This window comes from Lathamus discolor, chromosome 2, assembly GCF_037157495.1.
Source record: "Lathamus discolor isolate bLatDis1 chromosome 2, bLatDis1.hap1, whole genome shotgun sequence".
NCBI lineage: Eukaryota > Metazoa > Chordata > Aves > Psittaciformes > Psittacidae > Lathamus > Lathamus discolor.
Window position 1 is genome coordinate 149101107 of NC_088885.1, and position 24378 is coordinate 149125484.

The 24378-nt window shown below is 40.4% G+C and overlaps 2 protein-coding genes across 2 annotated transcripts in view; one reads left to right on the forward strand and one right to left on the reverse strand.

Moving 5' to 3' along the window:
* The window catches only part of WASHC5 (WASH complex subunit 5), a 28493-nt gene extending 8840 nt beyond the window's left edge, over positions 1 to 19653 (reverse strand). The window contains exons 1-17 of the mRNA XM_065668943.1: positions 19512 to 19653; positions 17395 to 17695; positions 14984 to 15129; positions 13845 to 13929; positions 13491 to 13591; positions 12477 to 12669; positions 11105 to 11257; positions 8425 to 8538; positions 7185 to 7356; positions 6231 to 6358; positions 5069 to 5198; positions 3476 to 3588; positions 2732 to 2898; positions 2031 to 2106; positions 1245 to 1355; positions 937 to 1077; positions 190 to 270 (exon numbers count right to left, since the gene is read on the reverse strand). Of these exons, the coding sequence (XP_065525015.1) occupies positions 190 to 270; positions 937 to 1077; positions 1245 to 1355; positions 2031 to 2106; positions 2732 to 2898; positions 3476 to 3588; positions 5069 to 5198; positions 6231 to 6358; positions 7185 to 7356; positions 8425 to 8538; positions 11105 to 11257; positions 12477 to 12669; positions 13491 to 13591; positions 13845 to 13929; positions 14984 to 15129; positions 17395 to 17580 (2097 nt within the window). The 5' untranslated portion in view covers positions 17581 to 17695; positions 19512 to 19653. The remainder of the gene's footprint in view (positions 1 to 189; positions 271 to 936; positions 1078 to 1244; positions 1356 to 2030; positions 2107 to 2731; positions 2899 to 3475; positions 3589 to 5068; positions 5199 to 6230; positions 6359 to 7184; positions 7357 to 8424; positions 8539 to 11104; positions 11258 to 12476; positions 12670 to 13490; positions 13592 to 13844; positions 13930 to 14983; positions 15130 to 17394; positions 17696 to 19511) is intronic.
* NSMCE2 (NSE2 (MMS21) homolog, SMC5-SMC6 complex SUMO ligase) overlaps positions 19652 to 24378 on the forward strand; it is a 131084-nt gene continuing 126357 nt past the window's right edge. Inside the window, exons 1-2 of the mRNA XM_065668944.1 lie at positions 19652 to 19770; positions 22474 to 22621. Coding sequence (XP_065525016.1) covers positions 22489 to 22621 — 133 coding nt within the window. The 5' untranslated portion in view covers positions 19652 to 19770; positions 22474 to 22488. The remainder of the gene's footprint in view (positions 19771 to 22473; positions 22622 to 24378) is intronic.

Genomic DNA, 24378 nt, shown 5'->3' on the forward strand with positions numbered 1-24378 from the left:
TGGGTTCTTAACTACCTTAATATGGTTCTTACCCAGATGCCAAGTTTGGCATCGCTGAAAATTCATATGCATACTGACTTTTTCTTGTCTTTTTAGCTTCCCTCAAGGTCTTAATGTGCTGAAATAGGTGTGCTAAAGTGCTAACTGCCACCAAATGACTTTTTCCTACTTAAAATAATGGAACATTACCTTGATGATACCAACTAAAGTAGTTTTCATCATGAGGATACCTTCAGTGAAGATGGAAATGGCATGGGTTAGCTTGGCAACCTTTAAGAGAAAAAGCAAATACAAGTTATTGAAGTGAAGCAATAGATTCAAATATTTAGTCTAAAAAGAGTTCCTTTCAAGTGGTAGCTTCCTATTTTAGATTAAATTTACACTCATATAATTTCAATTTTACATCTTGTTCTATACTTTGTTATAGTATAATTGACCGCACAGGAAAAAATGCACAGCCAAAAAGCTGATGAGCAATACAGCTTTAACTGATCAAATCAACGTGCCTCCATCCTGTCTTCACATCTGAAGGCAGCAAAGAGCTTAACCCTGCTGGCTTATTCAGTCTTAGACCTTCTCCTGGAACAAGCATTCCAGAAGTGGAGGGCTTCATTTCAGACTTGGGCTTTTAGGGTTCTCTCTCCTGCAAATAAGTCCCAATATCTTTATGCTTATTTATAATTGCATTTGGTTTTCTTTCCCTTCTCTGCAGGACCAACATTTTAAACTTTCACAAATAAAAGAGCAAAAGTGACTCATCTGTCCTCATGACACCTCAGGTATACTTACAGTAACACTAGTCATTTTTAATTCTTAGTCAACAAACCCAAGTTCACTGTTGGAGTACATGTCTGTGGAGCTGTACCTATTTAAACTTACGCTGAAGCTGGCCACCTATAAGGTATGCTTTATTGGAATTCCCTGTTTTAACTGCACCTCGTATCGTGGTCCAAGTTGAGCATAATCTCGCAGCTTGTCCTTATCCAGGCGAGTAGGCACTTCAATAATATCATGAGTTTGAAGCTTTATAATTTTGAGAAGAGATGTAAACATGCTTTCTGGAATTATCTGGAGAACCTTTGTAAATGAGAGAAGAAACAGAGTCAGCACATTCTCTTTAAAAAAATAATTAAAAATGATAGAATGGGTTTTGGGTTGGAACGGACCTTAAAGATCACCCAGTAACCTTCAATTAAGAAAAAGTAATTAGAGAGCAAGAGAATTCTGCCTCTTCCAACACGTACCTTTCTTACATAGGAAACCAACTCGCCAGAGTAATACTGTGATACACTGAGAAGATCAGGGCTGTTTGCTTGATTGATGCGGAGAAGTGGCAAGTCAAGAGCAGAAGCAAGCTAGAAGTAAAGGTAACGTTTTAATTGCATGTGTCTGTTTTTCAAATGTAAATTACATGCTTGAATTCTCTTCCTCAGGCTCTTAACTGACAACTCAAAGCACTGGATTCTTCCTACAGAGCAATGTTATGTCAGGTTTGCCAATACATAAAAAAACCAAAAGTAGAATTAAAAAAGGTAAAAGTCAAAAGGTCCAATGGTCTATAAGGCTAAATTCCTCTTATTATTATTTTGTTGTTGCAATTTTACACCTTCTCTCATGCTGTTTCCCGTTCTTTTTTCTACAGAAAACATTTCCAGATCTTCATCATGACAGACAAAGGGCATAGCCAACATAACTTCTGTAATTCCTTCAGCCTCCTCTGATACATATGCAGAGTATCCCATCCAATGTCTCCAGCAAATAACTGTAATAGGTAGAAGCTGGATGTTGAGACTTACTTGTCCAACAACAGCAATATAACTGGTTGCATTAAAAAAACATGTGTAACTTGGATTAAGTTTTTTTAAAACTAACTTTGAGTTAATTTTCTACAGTCTAAAAAATATGGACGTAGACAATGTTGGCAAAAGGAAGTTTTGACTCTTTTATGACTTCACAGACTTAAGGCGTATTTAACAAATACTTTGGTTGACCTGCAGTGTTCAAGTACATTAACTGTTGTTCACACTTACCTTTAGGAAAGTGGCTCTGAGTTTAGTTACCATAGATGGACTGACTCTTATGCTTTCCTGCATAATAGATGTAAAGCTGGGATAGGAAACAAACAAAACAAATCAGTTTCTTCCCTTGAAACTCTTATTTTCAGCTGTTAAATCATATATCATCAGCACCAGTGTAATCTAGAAATGGCACAGAAGATCACTGAAGAACTTCACTAGTGAGGGATTTTGGTCTTTAGAGATCTTGGTTAGAAAAACCTATATGATAAAGGAGTAGGTGGGGCAAAAGGAGAGGGCATCTGGAAGCATTAATAGCCAAGCAGCTCAGCAAAATCACACCATGGAAAAGGTATTCTCTAACATTTTACTTTCCTTGTTCATTTTCGGTTGAAAGGGGAATTCCAGCATTTTGGAGAACACTTAACTAGACTAAAAGCTGGAGATAGAAGCTTAGAAAATTGTTGTAGTTAGAACAGGATAGACAGTAAAAAGTTACAGTATCACTTAACCTGCAGCTAACAACATGCCAAAGATGGCTGTTGGCATGTTCTCTCTCAGCTCAATGAGAGTTATACTCAACAACTCATAGAACAAGGCTTCAAGACCATTACTAAACTGGAGAGTTTATAGTGTTAATACTATTTATAAAGGTTATTTCCCACAAGTTTCACACATGATGACTGACTTGGAGGAAGAAGCTCCTGCTAAGATACCTGTCAATTAATTGCCAAGCATATGAAAGATCACCAACAATCTGCATGGTGATCAAGACCTCTTCTTTAATGTTGATAGTTCGGATCATCTGATGGAGAAACCTACGGGTGTCAGCCAGAAACTGGCAAACCTGCAGGTTAGCTTCCAGCTGGTGAAACTCTTGGACCTGTATTTAAAAAACAAACCCCATCTTTAAGGGCAGGAATACAAATACAGTCAGTAAACTGACATGTTTCTTCATGACATTATTACAGAAAGACACTTAACAAATCCTGACCTACTTTAGAGTGTGTTGAATAAGAAACGTTGCAAAGCTACTCGAGGAGGTGTACTGTGTAACACCATCTTGAGTATTCTTTTATACCCTGGAAGCAGATCTGAACACAAAACAAATATGGATATTTTTATTTTGCCTTTCAAATTACCCTCTCTGGCTTCAAATGTATTTCTTTTCAGAATTTCTAACAAAATGAGTAATGCTGCTGAATGTTCAATACTGAACTCATTTATTTGAACAACACCCCCTCCCCCCCCCCAAGCCGCAGCTCCAGGTGGAATGATTTTCATGGTATCTCTTATTTTACAATCACAAGGATTTATAAGCAAGTGCTGCAATGGTCTAATGACTTACACAACTGTTAAACTGCAGATCTGTAATTCATCTACTGCAAGTCAATGCACAGGTACCAAATGCTATTTTTCAAAAGGCTGAAGTCATTTATGCCAAAAAGGAATTGCCATACCTCCTCCAATGCCTGTATTAGCTGCACAGTTTTTCTGCCTGCTGCAGTTGAATCATCGTAGTTTAGAGACATTATTTGCTTGGAGATTTCTCTGAACCACGCCTGAAGATTTTCTGTGTGAGAACAAATAAAACTGGATCAAATCTCTGCATGTGCGATAAACCACAAAGACACAAAGATTATTTTAAAAGTTTTCATCTTACTTTTACATTTCTAGTCTTTCAACATCCAGACTTGTAAAGCGGCAAACACTCAGGGAAGTTTCACATACAGCATTAAAAAGAAACAAGTACCAATACAAATGTGCATTATAAAATCTATACAGAGAAAAAGCCCTTTAAATCACAAATTTGTGCTTTATGAACTGTATTATAATGTTAATTGCCTTGGCAGGTATAATTTCCATGTTTTAGCTATAAGTTTGCTAACATAAAAAGGTAAAGGGAAATATTTCAGTAGGTAATTCTGGTTTTATGTGGCAGCAAGTGAGAAAATTGCCTGTATTCTAAGTTCTGTTGTTTGGGATTGATCACAAACGTTGCCCTAACGTGGACACCTTCAGCAGTATTCCTGGTCAAATAAGAGTTATGTACAATTCTGATTCTTAAACCAGGTCAAGGAAAATAAAAAAAAGTTCAAAAAACAAAGCAAGAAATTTGGAAAGAAATACAGATTCAACACTTTTAAGTCACTGGAGAATACCACTCAGTGAAGTCAAGAAGTAAAAGAATGAGAGGAGAGATCAAACCATCCCTATATATAATGCATATGATCTTCATAAAGGACATGGAACTGCTGGAACAAGTCCAGAGGAGGCCACGAGGATGATCAGGGGACTGGAGCACCTCCTGTATGAAGACAGGCTGAGGAAGTTGGGGCTGTTCAGCCTGGAGAAGAGAAGGCTGCGTGGAGACCTCATAGCAGCCTTCCAGTATCTGAAGGGGGCCTATAGAGATGCTGGGGAGGGACTCTTCGTCAGGGACTGTAGTGACAGGACAAGGGGTAACGGGTTAAAACTTAAACAGGGGAAGTTTAAATTGGATATAAGGAGGAAATTCTTTCCTGTTAGGGTGGTGAGGCACTGGAATGGGTTGCCCAGGGAGGTTGTGAGTGCTCCATCCCTGGCAGTGTTCAAGGCCAGGTTGGATGAAGCCTTATGTGGGATGGTTTAGCGTTAGGTGTCCCTGCCCATGTCAGGGGGGTTGGAACTGGATGATCTTGAGGTCCTTTCCAACCCTAACTATTCTATGAGTCTATGATTCATAATTCTTTGTACATAGTAGAGAGTAACGTGAACTCCATTAAACACAGGGAACTGGCATCTCATAGTCTCAGATGGTCTATCTAAAAAAAGTAAGAAAACCATTTTTAAAAATAAGGCCATCTAAAGATTAGGTACCTAAATATGGTGTACATATGGAATGTATGCAGAAAACCTAAACAAGATGACATGTAAGACTCTTCTGGAGCAGCTGAGGAACATGAAATTTTTTTATTATCAGTATTAGCCTCACATTCTCTTCTTTTGGTATCAGCTTAGAAATAAACAAAGTTATTTCCCACCGCCCCCCAAGTTTAGTTTTCAATAGTTACCATTTTTCTCCACTCTAGTAAGAGGTTTAACTCCCGAGAAGACATCAGCAAGCTCAGTCATCCTTTCAGATCCCTCTTTTTTATAGTTCTCCCATTTTGTTTGTTTTTCTGACAGCATCTGCTTGAACATCTATTGCAAAAGGAAGCATTTGGTTTACAGAACTGGAAAGCAGGCATACTACATACATGAAATATAAGTTCTGAAAACAGGTGGAACAGACTTATGACGATTACTACGTAACTTCCAAGATCTTGCCAGAATATTAAATACCAAATTAAAACTATGAAGAAATGCAGCCAGTGTGACGGACATGCTTTTTACTATGAGGATGGTGAGATGCTGGCACAGGTTGCCCAGAGAAGCTGTGGCTGCCCCATCTCTGGCAGTGCTCAAGGCCAGGTTGGATGGGGCTTGGAGTAACCTGGTCTAGTGAAAGGTGTCTGCCTGTGGCAGGGGGGTTGGAAGTGAATGATCTTTAAGCTCCCTTCCAACCCAAACTTTTCTATGATTCTAAGATGACATATAGTGATGGAAATTATCTGAATTTTAAAAAACAGTATGATGCAGATACTGGTGATTTTTAGCCACTTACAAAAATATCCATTAATGTTTTTAGCTTAGAGATCCTAGAAAACTTAGGTCTAAGGCTGACTTATACTTCACATAGTCATCTCAGCCTATGCAGAGAAACGTGAACTTAATCACACCCTTAATTCTACCAGGCTAGCACCAGAGCATCAATGTGGAATCTTCAGAAATGGCAGAACTTCATACATAGATCTAAGAATGTTATTATCCTTAACATACAGAGGTGTCTGTCTTCAGGCTTCTGCCTGAAAAAGAGAGGTATGGCAGGATAAAAACCTCTGCAGAGTCCTCTACAGATTTTATTATGTCTGTTACCAGGATGTTCATACAGAATCCTGGGTAAACATAAACATGCTGGGCAAGAATGAAAACTGCCAATTACTGAGGAGACTGCAAAAGTCAATTCCAAGCAGTAGTCATTTGTAATCTTCTATAGAAAACTCACAATTAACATAAAGAATTATTATTGTGATTTGCAAGTGGACTGCTTGGTAAATGTACAACTACTGTTGAAGTCTTCAGCTCTGTTCTGCTATCCGGGGGAAAACGCTGAAGAAGGCAGCAGCATATTACCTCTTTCAAAATGAATTCAAACTGAGCCGTATCCAGAAGAAGCTGGAAAAGGATCCTGGGATTGTACTTGGAGTCTGTTAGAATTTGATCCTTTATCTGGCGGAGACGTTTGTTATTTGGATCACAAGCTGAAAATGGAAAGACAGCATTTCTCTACTGTTACGGAATTTGGCCAAGCTTTTCAATCTTTGTAAATACGACTCTTTTTACCAGAACTTGAAAGCGTTTTGCCCTGATATGTTAAGTCCCCACTTGTTCTTCATTTACATGGATCTTATGACCTTTCCTTGTATGACCCTTCCTTAGAAGAGGAAAGGGTTAAGGTTTCTGTGGTGCTTCAGCCTTCTTAAAACTCTTCTTCAGGCTTCTGCAAACTAAATGTGAATTTGTTCCACCTGACACATGGAGGTGTAACAGAAGCCCTCTCACATACCAAGAAGCCTCAAAGACAGCACAGGCATTCAACCAACAATGTTTAAATAGGTAAGTTTACAGACCCAAACTCATCTGAGAGATGTTATTCAGTTTCAGTTGAATTTCAGTTTAACAGAATAAAACTCTTGGCTTTAAACTATTAAGATATTAAGAAATTGGCTATTGCTTTCCTTTTGGTGCTATGTAAAACTTTCAGAATGATGCTTTAAGTGATAAGGTAGAGGAATATCTGATAAAGTTTCCAGATTTTTCCTGTGGAGTATTATTCGACAGGATCATGACTTTTTACACCTGTGTCTGGCTCACAAGAATTCAGGGGATGAAGGTGTAGTGGTTTAGCCAAAGGCTTTAGAAAACTGTAAGCAAAGCAAGGGAACAGCTCAATAATTCCCTGAAAACACTAGATGAAACTCTGCTGACTTCTATGGCACCACACACTGAACTTCCCTGGGATCAACATGAAGCATCTCTAGAGCAGGATTGACAGCTCTGTAATGAAAGGTGTGCATGAAGCTTTACCTGTGTCTGCAGTGTGAAGCATAAGCCAGCGGATGGTGACATTGCAGTCTCGCAGGCAGTTCAGCAGCTTGGGAATATTGTCAAGCACCAGCTCTTCTCTTAGACAGCCCTCTTTGAGAAACTGCTGCACCTGGGTGTGCACTCGCTCAGTGACTGCAGCATATCTGCTTGCCTTCAAATAAATAAAGCTCGCATCAATATAATCCTTGCCTTAATTGTGCAATGTGACTGTGGCTTCCCAGAGAACTTAAAGGGCACACAGATCCAGAAAGTGCTATAAAAATTATCATTACTACTAGTAGTAATAGGATGCAAGCTAAATTTTAAAACAAAGAGCCTAGGCAAGAAGCATGTTTCAAAAAAGCAACTTGTAAACTTCCTGTATTCCCTTACGTATTCTCTAGAAATTATTCCTAAAAAATGATACTAGTATTTTATTGCCTAATCAGAAAGAACAACAATCTGTTCCAGAACGGAAATACTTGTTATGAATTAAATGTCAGTTCTACTTAGTGAATTTCTCTCCTAATGATGAAGGAAATATTTCCACTTCTATTCCCTAAGTTTGCTACACAATACATGGTACAGTTCTCCTAGTTAGACACTTCTGTGTGTTCTTTCCTGAGCACTGGGGTCAGATTATAAGGAGGCATTTAGCTCTCATCAGTCAACCAATCTGTTGATTGGGTATACAATATTATTCAGATTTTTAGGCACGGAAATAATTATTTCCCGTAAAAGAACTGACTGCATTGCACCAGACAACATTGTGGTGTTACTCTTTTAAATCAGATCCTTTTTCCAGATTACTGTTTCATTTGGGATGCCCCATTTAAAACTGATGAGTGCCATGCTTGGTCAGCAGAAATGTGTCACTTCTAAAACCTGTTATCTATGAAACACCAAACACTACAGTCAGCTTAAGACATCCCAGTACTGAACAACATGCTGATGAGTGCTAACATCTATTTAGGCAAGTCAGAACCCAGAAACGTTTACGAGAAACAAACACTGCAAGAGGAAATGAAACAAGCAGTGCTGCAAAAACTAGATTTTGAAACACTGAAGTATCTTTTACTCAAAGTTAAAAATTACATACTCAAAGCATTGTACGTGAACGTAATGCAAATAATTGTAGGCAAGGAACAAAGAGCCATGCATTATCAGTGTCATATTAATATACTTGAGATGACTACACGGCTTGAATCTTGCTAAAAGTACTTAACTCTGGTTTATATACCTGCTCTTTGACATTTGAAAGATCCAGCGTGTAGTTGAGGGCAGTTTTAGCAGCTTTGTAGGGTTCCCATGCTTCTGCTAGATTTACAGTGATTCCCATGTAAATGCTTATCACCTAAGATTGGAAGCAGGAAACAAGAAGTTGCATTTATATTAAGGAAAAGACATACTTTTCATTTAGCAATAGAAGCAGAAAGCAGTATGCTCTGGCTATAAATATGAGGTAGCTAAACTTTTTGGGTAGCTGTACTTTCTGCTCCACCACCTTTGGAAATCAAGGAGTAAAAAGGCTTTGAAGTAAAAGGCACAAAGTTAATTAGAGGCTTGGCTCTGAAAACAAACTGATAGTTCTTTCAGCCACTATTCATGATCCTTGGCCTCTATTTTTCCTCCCCCTGAGCTTATGACTCCTTTTTCATTTTTATGATGCTATGCAGAAGATGGGGTGAAAGCAACTGGGGAAACGACTACGATGGGGGGGAAATCATCTGAAAGAATCCTACTCTGAAAATGCCCAGAGGTCCAAATTGAGATGTAATTTAATGCCTCTTCTCTGGTGAACACAAAGAGAAGGGAAATTATGATTCCATGCTGATGTTTCATGAGCAAAAAGGAACTGATTTCAGACCACGAGCCCAAGTATGAATGTGATTAAAAATAAAGAATTGTGATTGATTCACATGTGTTTGTAAGATACTTGATTAAAAATTGAAGATTTGGGTTTCTGAAAGACGAAGGATATACAGATCTGTGGCATTATGAGCTTTGTCACGCTATTGCTCCAATATTCGTCCATTCAGGAATGCTCACATCTAGGAAAACAATGTCAGCTTTTGAGCTCTTCTGACAGTGTCAAAAAGGAAGCCAGTAAAGGCAAATGGGACACTGGTCTGCTGACAGGAGGTTCCCTCTCGTATTGTTGAAGTGAAGCTCATTATTTCCTGTAGATGACAGTTCCTCAAAAGGCTACACTTCAACTGCTAACAATCATTTGAAACCAGCATAAGAGTCAAGTATTCTGTACAATACAGCCAGCTCATCCACACCCAATCACAAGAAAATAAATGCTGTATTAAATAACAGTTTGTACTATGAAGTCAAGTGAGTAAAAATGCTGGCATAATAAAAAACTCACAATGTCAAGTTCTCCTTTCTATAATAAGCCTGCACTATTTCAGAAACTAAGGGGTTCTACTGTCTATTAATACAGCCAGCTCTTACAGTGTCTTCCCCCCTGTCTTCACTGTTCCACTTATGGTCCAGAAGAATGTAATTTGAAACCAACAGAGATTAAAGAAACTATAAATTGATCTGTGTAAGTCTGGTTCCCTGTGATACAGGCTCATCACAGACAGATACATAGGGACTCTATTGTTACATGCCAGCCTATTTCAGTAGCAGTTTTTGCTCTGGAAATTTTTGCTCTGGAAATCCTACATCTCAATACTGAGACACACAGTAATTCTATTTTGAACACTGCATCTGAAAAGGTCTATAGAATTGCACAGACTGACTGGTTTTGCTTCTAAAGTTATTTGGAGAATAGCACAAAACGAATCCTTACACAAGTTTTCAATAACATCAATCTGGGGGGATTTGTTGGAGGAAAAGACTCATCCAGAGTGTCCTCTGATAAGCCAGTAGAATTCACCAGCAGAAACCCCATGAAATCCAAGAATAATAAATACAAAGTCCTGCACCTGGGACAAAACCAAACCCTTGTGACAGCACAGTCTGGGAACTGACTGTGTAAGGATCCTGCAGGAGAGAACCTAGGCACCCTGGTGGACAAACATGAATCAGACATGCAGTCCTCATCATCACAAAAAGCAATCAGACATTAGGCTATGTCAGCCAGACTGTACTCAGCAAATTGACAGAAGTGATTATTTCCATCTAGTCAGCCCTCATAAGGTCCCATTTAGAGTCATGTGTCCACATTTGGGCTCCTCAGTATGAGACAGACAAGGACAAACTGGAATGAATCAAACAGAAGTCCACTAAGACAATGGGACCCACTGTGTAAGTAGAGGCACAGGAGATCGGTTTGCTTAAGCTGGAAGAAAGATGACTATGGGACCTGACTCTGGTCTTCTACTACCTACAGGGAAGTTATGAACAAGACAGAGCCAGACCTATCATCTCAGAGGTGCAGAGTGAAAAGACAGGAGGGAACAGACACAATCTACAGCATGGGAAATTCCAGTCGTAAAGAAGGAAGAAATTCTTCACCACGGCAGTGATTAAACACAGCCACAGGTGCCCACAGAAGCTGTAGTTTCTTCATTTAGATATTTTCAAAACTAACTGAGCAAGGCCTGAGCAACCTGATTTAACTTTGAAGTTAGTCCTGCTTGGAGGACAAAGCTGGACTAGAAGATGCCTATAATACTTTCCAGCCTTCATTTTTCTATGATCCATTTTATCATGATGGTGTCAGAATGTAGTTTATTTAAGCATTTGAGAGGATAATCAGTACTTTCAAAAGATAGCCTTCCATGCTTATCCAGAAGGTTTGGCTCAGATCACTTCACTCTGCACAAAGTACAATTTCCACACTGAAGAATCTATTCTAGTTCCAGGACATGATTATTTTCTATAATGTATACGGTAAAAATAAGGTAAATTGTTCCTATAAAATTAAATCCAGAGGGCAGATTTAAAAGAGAATTAATATTTACCCAATTATCTGGAAAGTATTTATCCACTATCTCTCTCATTTTTGCTTGCTGAGTGTGAAGAATAGAAGGGTCAAAATATAGTATCACATAGAGCATTGCAGCCTGAGTTGCCAGAGCAGTGCTGCGGTGTTCTGGTAATGGGTATGCCGAAACCTAGAAAAAGGGAACAAAACAAAACAGAACATATTAGAACGCAACATAAACCACTTGGAAATACTATGGGGTGCATTATAAAGTATAGTATATAGATACTAGGAGGCAAGGAGGATACTATGTAAGCTTAACAATTGTCATAGTTAACAACAGCGATATTAGTGCTCCTTTTTAAACATTGTCTACTGAGGGGTGATAAATTTCTTTGCTGTAACAAAAAGAATCGGAAACTCAGAAGGAATCAGTTATTAAGAGCAGCCAATCATTTATGATTTAAAGACATTAAACAAAAAAGGGTTTTTTTACTGCAAGGTTGGCCAAACACTGGAGCAGGCTGACCAGAGAGGTCATGCAGTCTGCACCTCTGGAGGTGCTCAAAACCCAACTGGATGCAGTCAGCTCTAGTTGACCCTGCTTAAGGCAGGGGTTTGGATGAAGTGATCTCAAAAAGTCCCTTCCAACCACTGATTTGGAGAAAACTCCAGGAACAAACTTGCCAACAAAGTTTTCAAGCTGACAAGCAGGTATTCTTTATTGTGGTGCCGGGAGACACGGGGGATAGCTCCTCCTAACGTGTGTCTCTGTATTGCTACACAAGCCATCCTTATATAGTCCCTGGGCATACATACATCATTTTCCAGAAAGTTCCCCACATGCCTACAGAATTGTGATGGTGGTCTCTGAGGGTCGTTTACTTCTTCCAACAATCTTCACCACTTCTGGCAGCCTTTGGAGCACACGCAGTAGATGCTTATACCAGCTTAATTGGCTCGTTAGCACCAGAGACATAATAATCCTCCTGTCCTCCTACTTATCAGTTGGTTTAACTGTAGCCCATCCTGGACACCTGCCATTCCCAGATACTCCTTATCCCTGTGTCCTGTTCTTCTAGCCTGTTTTTCTTAAAACTGTGTCAACTATAATGATTTATCTTGTACAAGAATTCTCAGTATGTTCTCTAGCTGCACTCTATTTTTTTTCTATGTATCATGCACCTCAGTAATTTTCCAGTCCTACTGTTACAAAGCCATCAAACTTAACATTACTTAAAACTGATTTTAATGGTTTATATATTCCATTTTGTGATTTTGTGCCCCCCTTGTCTCACACCGTAATTCTCTGATTTTTATTCTTTTTTGGATGTTATAGTTGAATAACTAACCTGAGAAACCATTTTTCATTCACCTTTAGATCCTTCATTTATCTCACAGTAACTTACCTGGTTATAAATGTCGTCTGACCGTAAGCGGCCAATAACCATGCTAATGAATGTTTCACTTATGGGTACCCTGCTGAAGTAACTCTCGGGGTAGTTTGGAGGTCTTTTAGCTCCAGGTTGGCTCGAGTATCCAGTGCTTCGGAGCAATTTACAGATATCATCTAAATTGGAATCAGCAGAGGAACGGGCTGCACTGTTTCACAAAAGGAACAAAAATTGAGCTGTAGGACCTAACCATTTCCTCCTCTCCCTCTCCTTGTAACCATGTTGTTCTTCCAAGAAAATAATGAGACACTAAGGTGTGGGTGATTTGTGGTTGTTTACTCCATGAATATGATGCTCATTGTATTATAAGAGGACACTAATAGATGTCCATACTAGAATCCCAGATAAGCACAGAAAACACAAACAGAAAAATGAACTTTACTCAGGAACAGAAACAAGTAGCTTTATATTCAGAGGAGTTTATATACCAAGAGGCATAAACAGGCAAAGTAGTGTAGGAACAGTATATCCCCTTTTTTATACGTGTGAAAGGATTTGCACTGATACCTGTCATGCAATGAGGCTGACAACCTACCTTTGATTTGACTAATCAAGCTGTGTAACTACAACAAGTCTGACCTATGACACATTTATCATCTAGATAGGACTTCTCACCAAAATTTGCTTGCACGTTTAGAAACCTAAGATACTTTCATAGATAATGCTTTAAAGCAAAACATTAAAGGTTTAGCTGAATGTTTATTTGCCACTGGCCTTCAAACTTCTATTGTGACAGAAGGAAAAATCTGTTGCTCCAGTTTTGCAGCCAGACCTGCAAGCAGAGCTAAAGCAAGCAGTTCTATTGATATTCAGAGAGCTCTGCTCAGTTCTCAGTCTATCTGTATATACCCAGTCAATCGAAATGTGCCGATATTTCCATCTACCTCAATTCTATAACTCAGGAAACTGACCATATTGCATGTTACATTCTTTCAGCCTTAAGGGCTTCTGCATACCAATATACGTTACCTGTATCTGTAGTAGGAAACCAGCATCCTTTCTCTGACTTCTCCTTCAATCTTCTGGTCAATGACCAGTAGCATGACTCCATATAAATAGAGTGCTTCACACTGGAAGAAGAAAGAAGGGAGGATACCACAGAAACACAATTCTGCAGTAAAGACAAACATGTATTGGCAAACTAACCCACAGTGAACTACATACGGCAACACAATATGAAAAATGGTTGTAGATTTTTAGTCTTTGGCCTCCTTACAGTGAGTCATAGCATATCCATGCATTTGGTAAGCTGAAATCTTTGTATGATTTGGCATTAAACTAGTTGGTTCATTTTCTACTATTACAAAAGGGTTCAATACTTACTAGAAGCTGTTTGCCATCTTCATTAAGGAGGACTGTTTCTAATGTTTGCTGGATGTAAATTCCTTCATTGAGGTCATCTAAATATCTAGGAATTATAACAAACAGTTGGTCATTGACTATTTTGCTCTCAACTCATGTGTCCTCACAGCTCAGTTGGTCAATTTTCTCTGAAAGTCAACAGAACATCAGACCATTTCCCTAGTACAAGCACCATGGAGTTTTTCAGATAAACAGATACTCTAGTATAAAATGAGAGGCTGGAACTCACAGCTAGAGTCAACCAGTTGGCAAAAACCTCCTTCCATAACCTTACCATGTATGTGTAAGACACTAGAGTATACTTTGTAACTTACAGCTAATATCTTCTTAATCTTCTTATGGCTGAATAACAGCCTGAGAAGAGAGTACTGAAAAGGCTTCTACTCCAAAATTTAGTAAAACTGTCTAATTTTAAGTTACCTCAAAAATGCTTCCTGGACATACCATGCAATTCTGAAAGTAGAGCTAGAAACAGAGTATGTTCATTGTGATTAACAGAAGATTTTTTCCTACTAAAGGACATTCCAGTATCACTACTTATTAATAAGTATTGTTAAATATTTAATTTTTAAAATTAACCTTATCATATAAGATCATTAACAAAGCCAATTCTTATGCTTAAAATTATTTGGAAATTCTTCTTAGAGTATTTAACATACCTTTCACATTGTTTTTTACAAGTAAGAGTAGCAAATTTGAAAATATGGCAACTCCAATGCAAAATTAGGCTCAGGAAAATAAGGCCAATGAAAATTAAAGAAAAAAACCCCTACTTGATAGTCTGTTTTGCAAGACCACAAAAAAAACTTAGTTGAATAATATGGAGTCTCCTTTTATTAAGGAATCTTCAAGACAATCTCCAATAGAGAAGAAAAAGTAGCTCTTGCTTACAGCTGAGGAAATGAGGTAGTGAGGTTGAATGTTTACAAGTCATATTTTAAGCTGGTAAGCAACAGCAGGAGTAAAAATTAGTGTTCACTCCAGCAATCCAGGTTTTTTCAGCTGCAAGTGTATTGAGTCTCTAAAGAAAAAGCTTCTTATTATTAAGACTAAATAGTAATCTAGTCTAAGAAAAGCCACATTTATTTAAGATACTGTACCTGTTTAAATCTACGATGTATTTATGTATACTCTGGAAAGCTAGATAAAATCTTGTCAAAATTTCAATGTTGTTTTCACGAAATTCTTCATCTAAATCCAGTAACTCAGGTTTGGCTTCCAGTTTGCCTTCACATGTCTCAGGCCCCTAAGAAAAGAAATCCATCTTTAGACACAATCTTTGATTTTGACCTCTATTTGATTTCTCTTCAGCAGAATAGAGAACATATACAACCACTGGGCACCCAACACCAGAATGAGCATTTCTTACTAAAACAAGGATCTGTAGTTTTCCAAGCTACTTTATGACTGAACATCAATTCTGCTTTTTTACAACCTGCGAAGATTTTAAATGAGATTTATCCCATGTAACCAAACGGGAAAGAACAGTTAATGTTGTTAGGAAAGTCCCAATATATCTGAAGCCACTGTGTGCTTTTTGCAGTGGGAACAATCTCCCTGCTGGATTTTTTCCCTTTACACATTTGATCTGATTGATTTCTCAGATAGAAATTTTGGCCCACATTGAGGCCCACAAAGCTTAGTATCTTTCCATACATTTAACTGCTTAAAAGTATTAGACCTGTTTTTAACAGACTCTGGATCTAGCTTAGTGCTAGTCTTCCAATTTTTTTAATTCTTTTAATGCAGAAACATGTTAACATCATTAATAATGTGGGGGAAAAAGGTTGGATGAAGAGCCTGACTTCCTCAAGGCAATGGCACAAACTTTTCTAACTACTTACCACTGTCAACATTTCCCCTACCCACCATTTGGTCTTATCATTGCCACTGAAATGAAAACACTGTTAACGTTTAATTGGAAATACTGTTAACATTTCATTGAAAACACTGGTAACATTTCATTGAAAATACTGTTAACGTCATTCCACAGACCACTTACGACAGTGTGAGATCATGGCTTAAAGGGATTTAGTCAACAAAAACTCCGTAAAAATAGCTAAAAAGAGTTAAAATATCAATTTTAACAACCAGCTGAAAATTTTCGTGTGGTTTGAAAAATGCTCTTCTGCTTCTTTTCTTGTGCAAAATACCTACATTGAACAAAGGATAAAACCAGGCCCCACACTGCCTATTAAGTTCAAATGACAAAGTAAGCAGCCTGAATATTCAAAATCTCAAAACTCTCTTCATTAGAATCATGAATACCAAAATGAATCATTTGCAATGAAAATAGATGTAAATTCACTAATCTCTGCTTTAGAAGTATGCCATTTATGGCTTTTTGGGTGCTTACCCTGAAAAGCAGCAGCACTGTTGTGCTTCCTTAACATCTAAAAATCCTGCTATTTTAGGGATAACTGTATTTCTCACCAGTTATACCTATCTGCTTTTAAGCTTTCAAGTAATTTGTGTAAGAAAAAAGACTTCCATCAAGCACTTCAATCTAATGTTATCTGGGAAATCTTTTGTGCTCAGAGTTTTCAGTGTCCAAGGCTCACAGTCAGTGCTTGAAATTTACAACTCTTACAAAATATCCCACAACCTTCCCCCATCACACACTTCACTATTGACACTTCTTATATTGTACAATCCAGATAAAGTCAGCCTACATACTTCCTTAGTATTCATGCTGGAGAATGACAGAAGGAAATAGGTACTGCAAGAAGCTTAATTTTGTATGGGAAATAAGAGTTTCTCATGGACACTAGTCTTTGATTTATTTCTTTATTCAGCACAAGTGAGAAGTCCAGTGAAGGAACAATCAGAGCACTGTCAAACAGGAAAGCAGTTTTCATGGCTGCAAAGAATAAGCTACAGATAACCAAATGAAGATGGCATCTTGCCCATGGTACTGCTCCAAAAGAAAACAACTAACTGTACAGGCTCAGAACTTGCTGGTGAAAGTATAATTTAATATCTCTGCAGGAAACACCAATAATAAAATAATAATGCCACCCCCCAGAATCCAATACTCAAGTTTTATACAGTCAGTATCGACTTAAGTTCACAGGCTGGATGACTAACTAAACATCTTGAAAGGTGCAGCTGGGACCACTCTTGAATGCACTTACAACTGCCACCCCCTTCTTGCCCTGATAACCTCAGTGTAGGTACCAGTTATACTTTTATTCTGCCTAGGGCTCCACACACAGAATCTTCCCTAAAATGTTCTGCTTACTGAAATGAGCAAGATGAAGCTGACTAGGATCAGAAGGATATAAAATACAAGACAGCCCAGAAGCAGAATGTTAAGATGCAAGCGAATCCCAATTGCTATCTTGCTTTGGTGAATTATTGGTAAATCTGAGGAAGTAAGAAGCTGTAACAGTCAGTTCTGAAGAATGCTTCTAATAAACAAAATAGTCAGGAATGGTTGTTTCATAACCTGAAGCATCCTCATGCAGGACACCAACACTTTAAGGTCAAGTTTAACAGTAAAAGGATTTACCTTAAAATAACTGAAATCAAATATGATATCCCCATACTTCTGTTGATCGGCTTTGTCCTTTAGCCTGAAAACACCAGGAATAAATTCGGAAAGTCTCAGAAGTTCTGCAATGATGGCATTTCCACAGGAGACAATCCGAAGAATTGCCTGACCACAGAGATTGTTTTCAGCTAGGAAATCAACCATTGTGGAGCTGGACGTGACAGAGCAGCAGGAGTCCTGCAGTCGGAGTCTGATCGTTAGCCTTTAGGTTATTTGAAGAAGAAAGTCTGATGACAACACTAGCTGCGCCATTAATAACCTGTGAAAACAAACCCACACACATTCAGAGTGCCTATAGTAGCCACTTTATGGCTACAACCAAAAGTGATTGTAACTGGCTTTAGCAACAAAGAAAACTTCTATAGCAAGTGGCAACCATACAGCTCCAGTCCTTTATTTATTGCTGAATAATATTGCTAGTCAGCTTCCATGCTGCGGTTGCATTTCTTTATCAGTTTTATTTATTGACATGTTTCCTGCAAGACAGAGAGCACCACATTGCTAAAAATAAGCTTTTGTGTTTATCATAAATGATTGGAAAAGGTTTTAAAAACAATCCAGTTCTACCCCCCCTGCCATGAACAGGGACACCTCACACTAAACCATGTCACCCAAGGCTCTGTTCAACCTGGCCTTTGAACACCACCAGGGATGAAGCACTCACAACTTCCCTGGGCAACCCATTCCAGTGCCCCACCACCCTTACAGTAAAGAACTTCCTCCGTATATCCAATCTAAACTTACCCTGTTTAAGTTTTAACCCGTTACCCCTTGTCCTGTCACTACAGTCCCTGACGAAGAGTCCCTCCCCAGCATCTCTACAGGCCCCCTTCAGATACTGGAAGGCTGCTATGAGGTCTCCACGCAGTCTTCTCTTCTTGGGGCTGAACAGTCCCGACTTTCTCAGCTTATCTTCATATAGGAGGTGCTCCAGTCCCTGATCATCCTTGTGGCCTCCTCTGGATTTGCTCCAGCAGCTCCATAGGATCAACTAGGTTGGAAAAGGCCTTTAAGATCAAGTCTAACCATTACCCCAGGACTGCCAAGACCACCACTAACCCATGTCACTGAGGGTCTCATCTACACAGTTTGTGAACACTTCCAGGGACAGTGATTCTGCCACTGCCCTGGGCAGCCTGTTCGAATGCCTGAGCACCCCCTCCGGGAAGAAATTGTTCCTAATATCCAATCTAAACCTCCCCTGGTGCAGCTTAAGGCCATCTCTTCCTCTCCTATCACTTGGTACTGGGAGAAAAGATCAACCCCCACTGCACTACGACCTCCTCTCAGGCAGCTGTAAAGAGCGTTAAGTTCCCCTCTGAGCCTTCTCTAGACTAAACACCCCCAGGTCCCTCAGCCGTTCCCCATCACACTTGTGCTCCAGACCCTTCACCAGCTCCATTGCCCTCCTCTAGACCTGCCCCAGCACCTCAATGTCTCTCTTGCAGTGAGGGGCCCAGAACTGAACACAGGATTTGAGGTGCAGCCTCACCAGTGCCCAGTACAGGGGATGATCACTGCCCTGGCCCTACTGGCCACACTATTGCTGATACAGGCCAGGATGCTGCTGGCTTCTTGGCTGCCTGAGCACACGCCGGCTCATGTTCAGCTCCCTCAGTCAGCATCCCCAGGTCCTTTTCCACCGAGAGCTTTCCAGCCACTCTTCCCCAGGCCTGTAGCACTGCACGGGGTTGCATGTCCTTATGCTGGGGACGCCAGGACTACACACAGTACTCAAGTGAGAACATTTATTGGCAGTTACGAGTTGGCTTGGTTTTTCACCAAACAGCCGAGAGGACAGCGCTTCTCCCACCCCCAAACGGGAACCGGGGGCCGGGTGAGGGGCATCGGTGCTGCCACCCGCTGTCTCGGCAGGCCCTGACCCCGCAGCACTCGGACGCGGCTCTGAGGTACTCCCTCCGTGTCCCCAGGCCGTTGGAACGCTCCCGCCTGCCCCCTCCGGCGCCCTCCCTCACGGTTTGAACCCCGTCTCGGGCAACCGCCAACCGCCGGCAACCACCAGCAACCGCTCCCCCCCCCGTCGCTCCCGCCGACGCAGCGGCCTCTCGGCTCACCCTGCCCTGCCGGTGGTGCGGTAAGCAGCGGCATCGAGGGGGGCTCAGCGGGGAGCTGCGGAACCGGGCAGGGAGACGGCACCCGCGGCTGTCGGCGCCGCACGGCCGAGCCCGCCCATCACATGACGGCGCCGTCATGCGGAGAGGCGCCGGGTGATGAGGCGGTTCCGCTGCCGCCGGGCCCGCCTCCCCGGGCACTGCTCTCGCCGCCGAGAGGGTCGGTGCGGGGCTGCCTGCGGGCCGCGGCGGCTGGGATTAGGTGAGCAGCAGCCGCTGCTGGTGCGCCGGGCTGCCTGCGCCCTCCCCGGCCCCTGTCCCGGCCGAGGGAGGGGGCTGAGGCTGGCGGGGAGGGGAAGCGGGGCCGGGGTCCTCCGTGCACGGCTGGCAAAGGGCAGGGTGGGCTGGGTTCGCTGCCCTGGTTTGCCGTGGATGGCGCAGGACGGTGAGGCGGAGCGGGGCTTCCTGCTTGGGGGGCTCCTCTCCCGCTTGGTAGCGTCTCCGTATAATGGATGGTCACCGAGTGTGTCTAGGGGTAGACGTTAATCCTGGTGGTCAGTGAGCACTTGTCACCTACAGACCTTGTGTTATAGAAGTAATAGTTCCTTATCTCTGCGCTATAGTTTGGGATGTTGAAGTGTAGAGGAATCAGGACGTTTGCACAAATACTCAAGTGGGAGAACAGGAACTGTAGTTTAAGTTTGCCGCTTTGTAATCCTGCCTGCACCATCGGATCGCTTGTTGAAAGAAAGAAGCCTGCCTCGGCAGTTACAAAGTCTAAGTGCTTCGTTGATGCACCCATTGAAGCCCTTCTAGGCAAAACAGAGTGCCTTAAAAACGCTGCTGTGCGACCAAATCAATGAGGAGTGTGGCTGTGCCTCTGAAGGCAGAATAGGCAGTTGCAAGCTGAAGAGTTCACTTAGAAAATTCAGGAGTGAAATCTCTGCTTGGGAACATGAACAGTTTCTAAGAAAAAATGATCTTTTATTAAAAGAAAAAGGAAAATGTGTCCAAAAGTACTTAAATTATTCTTCAAAAGACATCCAAAAGATGACACTCCCCGTGCAATGGTGTGATTTAATATTGTAAACATTAATTCCTGTTCCTGTGTAGTTTGCTCTGTGCTTCCACAAACGCCAAGACAGTGAAAAAGCCTTTTTATCTTTTCACTGTTTTTTGTTTTTTTTTTTTCTTTCAGATTCCTACCTTTCACAGTGTGTATCTGTGAAATTTCCAAAAGAAATTCCAAAAAGAAATTTCCAAAAGGAAAAGAAGGCAGGCTTTCTCAGTGAGATTTACCAAGTTCACCAGGGGAATTAGGTTCTCACTGTTAACTTTGATACATTAGATGAGCTCAGAAAAATAAAGCTCCTAAGATGATTTTATGTGGCTATTTAATCGTGTAATTTTGGATCTCAGATGTTCTATACAAATAGTCTTGCTAAGATGGCAAGCGAATGCTTTAAAGTTAAAAAGAGTTAAATAATGTAACAGCTGAAAGTGGTGGATTCCCCAACAATGGACACTTCCAAGATCATCTGGACAGGGTGCTGGGACATCTAGTCTACATCATGCCTTTCATCCTGGAAAGGTTGGACCAGATGATCCTTGAGGTCCCTTCCAGCCTGGTATTCCGTAATTGTGTGAGAGGAGAGAGCATGACAACAGGTATTCAGGTCTCAGTCTGCACAATATTCCTGAGGAATGTGGCGACGTTGTTCAAATTAGGGTGAGTGTAAGATGCAGTTCTGAAGTCCCAGGGAAAGTAACAGAGGGAGATACAGCCTTAGACATGCAAAACTTGGACAAAGCTTTGTCCTGTTCTTTCTATTTAGATATTTTCCAGTTTTCTGTTGGAGTACAGCCTGTCAAAGGCTACTGTTGATAGACCAACTCCCTTGTTTTTGTACGATTCAGATAAAACTTTTGATATACCCCAAATTTGGCTGTGGATTCCATTCTCTACCTCCACCATATGATCTCAGTATAGTCCTTGAACATAACAGTTATTCTCTGCATGGACTAATGCAGTATTTCTGTCTACCCAAGACTTCTGGGTTGGTTTTCTTTTGTTATTCTGCACACCAGGTTCATGGTTCTTAGATTAGCTGCAAGCTGTCTGAGCAAGTTATGGCAAAACATGAAGAAGGAGGAGCAGACAAAAGTTGGAATTTTGAGAACAAGCCAACTAATGTGAACAGTAGATAGATACAGCATAAGCAAACCCACTTGAAGGCTGTATTAGTGACAGAGGAGAAGCAGTTAACCCTTGCTGTAGGTTGTGGGTCTGTGTTGAAGATGGTGGTAAAGAAGATAAAGATGATTCCTGTGCGACTCTATTCTGTACTAATGGAACATTGGTACTTACAGTTTGTAGCATCTTTGGAGGAAGAAGGCAACATTTGTAATGGGGGCTTTTACTTAAATGTTGTTGTCCTAGATGTCTTACTGTTAAGTACATTCTTATAAGAGTGGCCCTTTGTTAGATTATTCGTTCTAAGGGCCAACTGTTGAAACAGGCCTGTTTAGTTAGTGAGGCTGAGTTGGATGTGAGAAGTCGTATTTCTTTCTTACCTAATTGATAATATGCCTAGAAAACACAGGCAAATTTTTAGTCATGTGGGCTTTTTTGGATCTGAAATAGAGCAGTAATTTTCAAGTGAACGTAATCACTGCGTTTGAACCTCATTGTGGTTTAGTAATAGATGAAATAGAACAGATGAAAACTGCAAGTTGTTTTTTGTGGTGTAGCTCTGCTTAATATTGAATAGGAGGTGATTTGAAAACCTCTGGTGAATTGCAGTTCCACTGAAATTACTCACATCTTGGGAGCTAAGGTTTCATCCCTGCTCTCTGATGTTTCAGTGGTTCTGTTGACGTGTTATGGTTAGCTATCTCTACTTCCATTTTCTCTCCCAAATTCTTTGGGTGTAAGCTGCATTCAAAATGTATCTGTTATTTCTAGAGTAACGATTTCAAGATGCCAGGAGGTGCGAGAATCTCATTCAACAATGTGGATTCCTCTCTTTCATCTTTGAAAAACTGCCAGTCGTACATAAATACTGGAATGGATATTGCTACACATGTTGCCCTTGATCTTGTGGAAAGTTTCAGTAAGTATATTATCTCTTGTATTGCATCCTAAATCTGACAGATGACTCCTAGGCCTATGTATTTCGACTTAGTTACTGTCAATATTTGTGTTTATTATAGGAACTGTAGCTCTTCTGGCTAGACCAGGGTGTTTTCATTCCAATCGCTTTATTGTCTTAAATGATAAATTCAGTGAAAATGTAAATACTAGGCAAACACTGTCCCAGCTTTATAGCACCCGGGACTAATGGTGTTCCAGTGTTTGTTGCCCTTACAGCTTTGTAAAATCTTTCAACATTGGTGGAAGAGATGGAGAAGGCCTCTTAAGTGGGTGAACAGAACGACTTTTCATTCTAATACTGCTGCTTTGTGTGTGTTTTATTTGATGTTTAGGGCAGCATATATTAAAGTCATGCTACTAGTTTTGAGTACAGAGCATGAGAAAGCTGTTAGGGTATAGAACTTTTTAAATGCTGTCTTGTTTCACTGCTGAAAATCAGACCCTTTTAGGGTGCTTCAGTTTGGACATTGCAAAGTAGGGTACCTTAAGCTTGTAATCACTGCTAACACTTATCATTGCTATTTCACAATAACAGGTACTCTGCAAAGCTACTTTTCAAAGGCAAACATTAGGTATCCCATTTCTCTGTGTTCTTAGATCTGTGCTAATGTTTTCACTAATAAAACAATAAAAACTTTAAAGCTCCCAAACTGCTTATTATGAGGAGAGAATGAGAAACAGAATGTTTGCTGTTTGTTATGACTCTTGCACTCAACTAAGCCCAGGTTTATGTACAATGAAAGCTTTTTTCCCTGTCTAGTGTGATAGTTCTCTCTCCTTTGACCTTTTTATCCATACTGCTGTTAGAGACAAATGACATGTCATTTCTAGTGGGGTAGAAGAATGGAAAACTTGTCTGAATAGTCAGCTGGGGATTCCCTTTGAGGTAGAACTGGTATAACCAGTTCTGTTTCCTCTGCTTTTGCAGTCACCATCTCTTCTACTTTGCCATGGAAATACGTGGAAATACACTGAATGTACTGAATTCTTTCAGTCCCAAGACTGCAGAATGATCCTCAGAAATGAGCTATTTGTACAAAAGTCCAAAGCTTTGATAAAATTCCACCTTTCAGTAGAAGCCTCTGTTGCATTCCCTTTTGGAGGGATGAAAAGCAGGTAAAGCTCCATTGTGCAGTTCTGCTGCTGGGATGTCTGTGCATTATACTCCCAGGAAATGTTGTTACCTTCCTCACCTACTTCTGACACATTAATCTTTAACTGCTATCTCGAAATTGTATTTTCCATTTTATTTAGTAACCAAAAGGACCATGTCCTGAGAGGAAGAGATTCCTCTTGATGAAATACCTATGGTCATTGTTACAGTTAAGTTATATTATGTGGCTGCAAAACAGCTCCTAGACCAAAAGGCTGATTTTACTTTAGCAGGGGCAACTTTCCTGTAGAATCATAGTTACAGCATTACCAAGCATGACCTTTTAACATAGTCCATCCCATTGCTCTACAGAAAAGGTATTCCAGACCTGGGTTTGTAGTTTGTACCTCTTTGATCTGGTGTTCACGGTGATTTTTTTATTTACAATAGTTGTCTTCACTCCTATGCTTTCCCTTGCAGGTGTAGGTACGTGTGTACAAGGAACAAATGAGTGAAAGCTCCTTCCTTTGTTTCACTCCCCTGACTACTGGGACTTGAAGTTCTTATGCTCCTTCCACAGTGCCATTAGGAAAGATACAGGATTTCTGTGGCATAACATACTT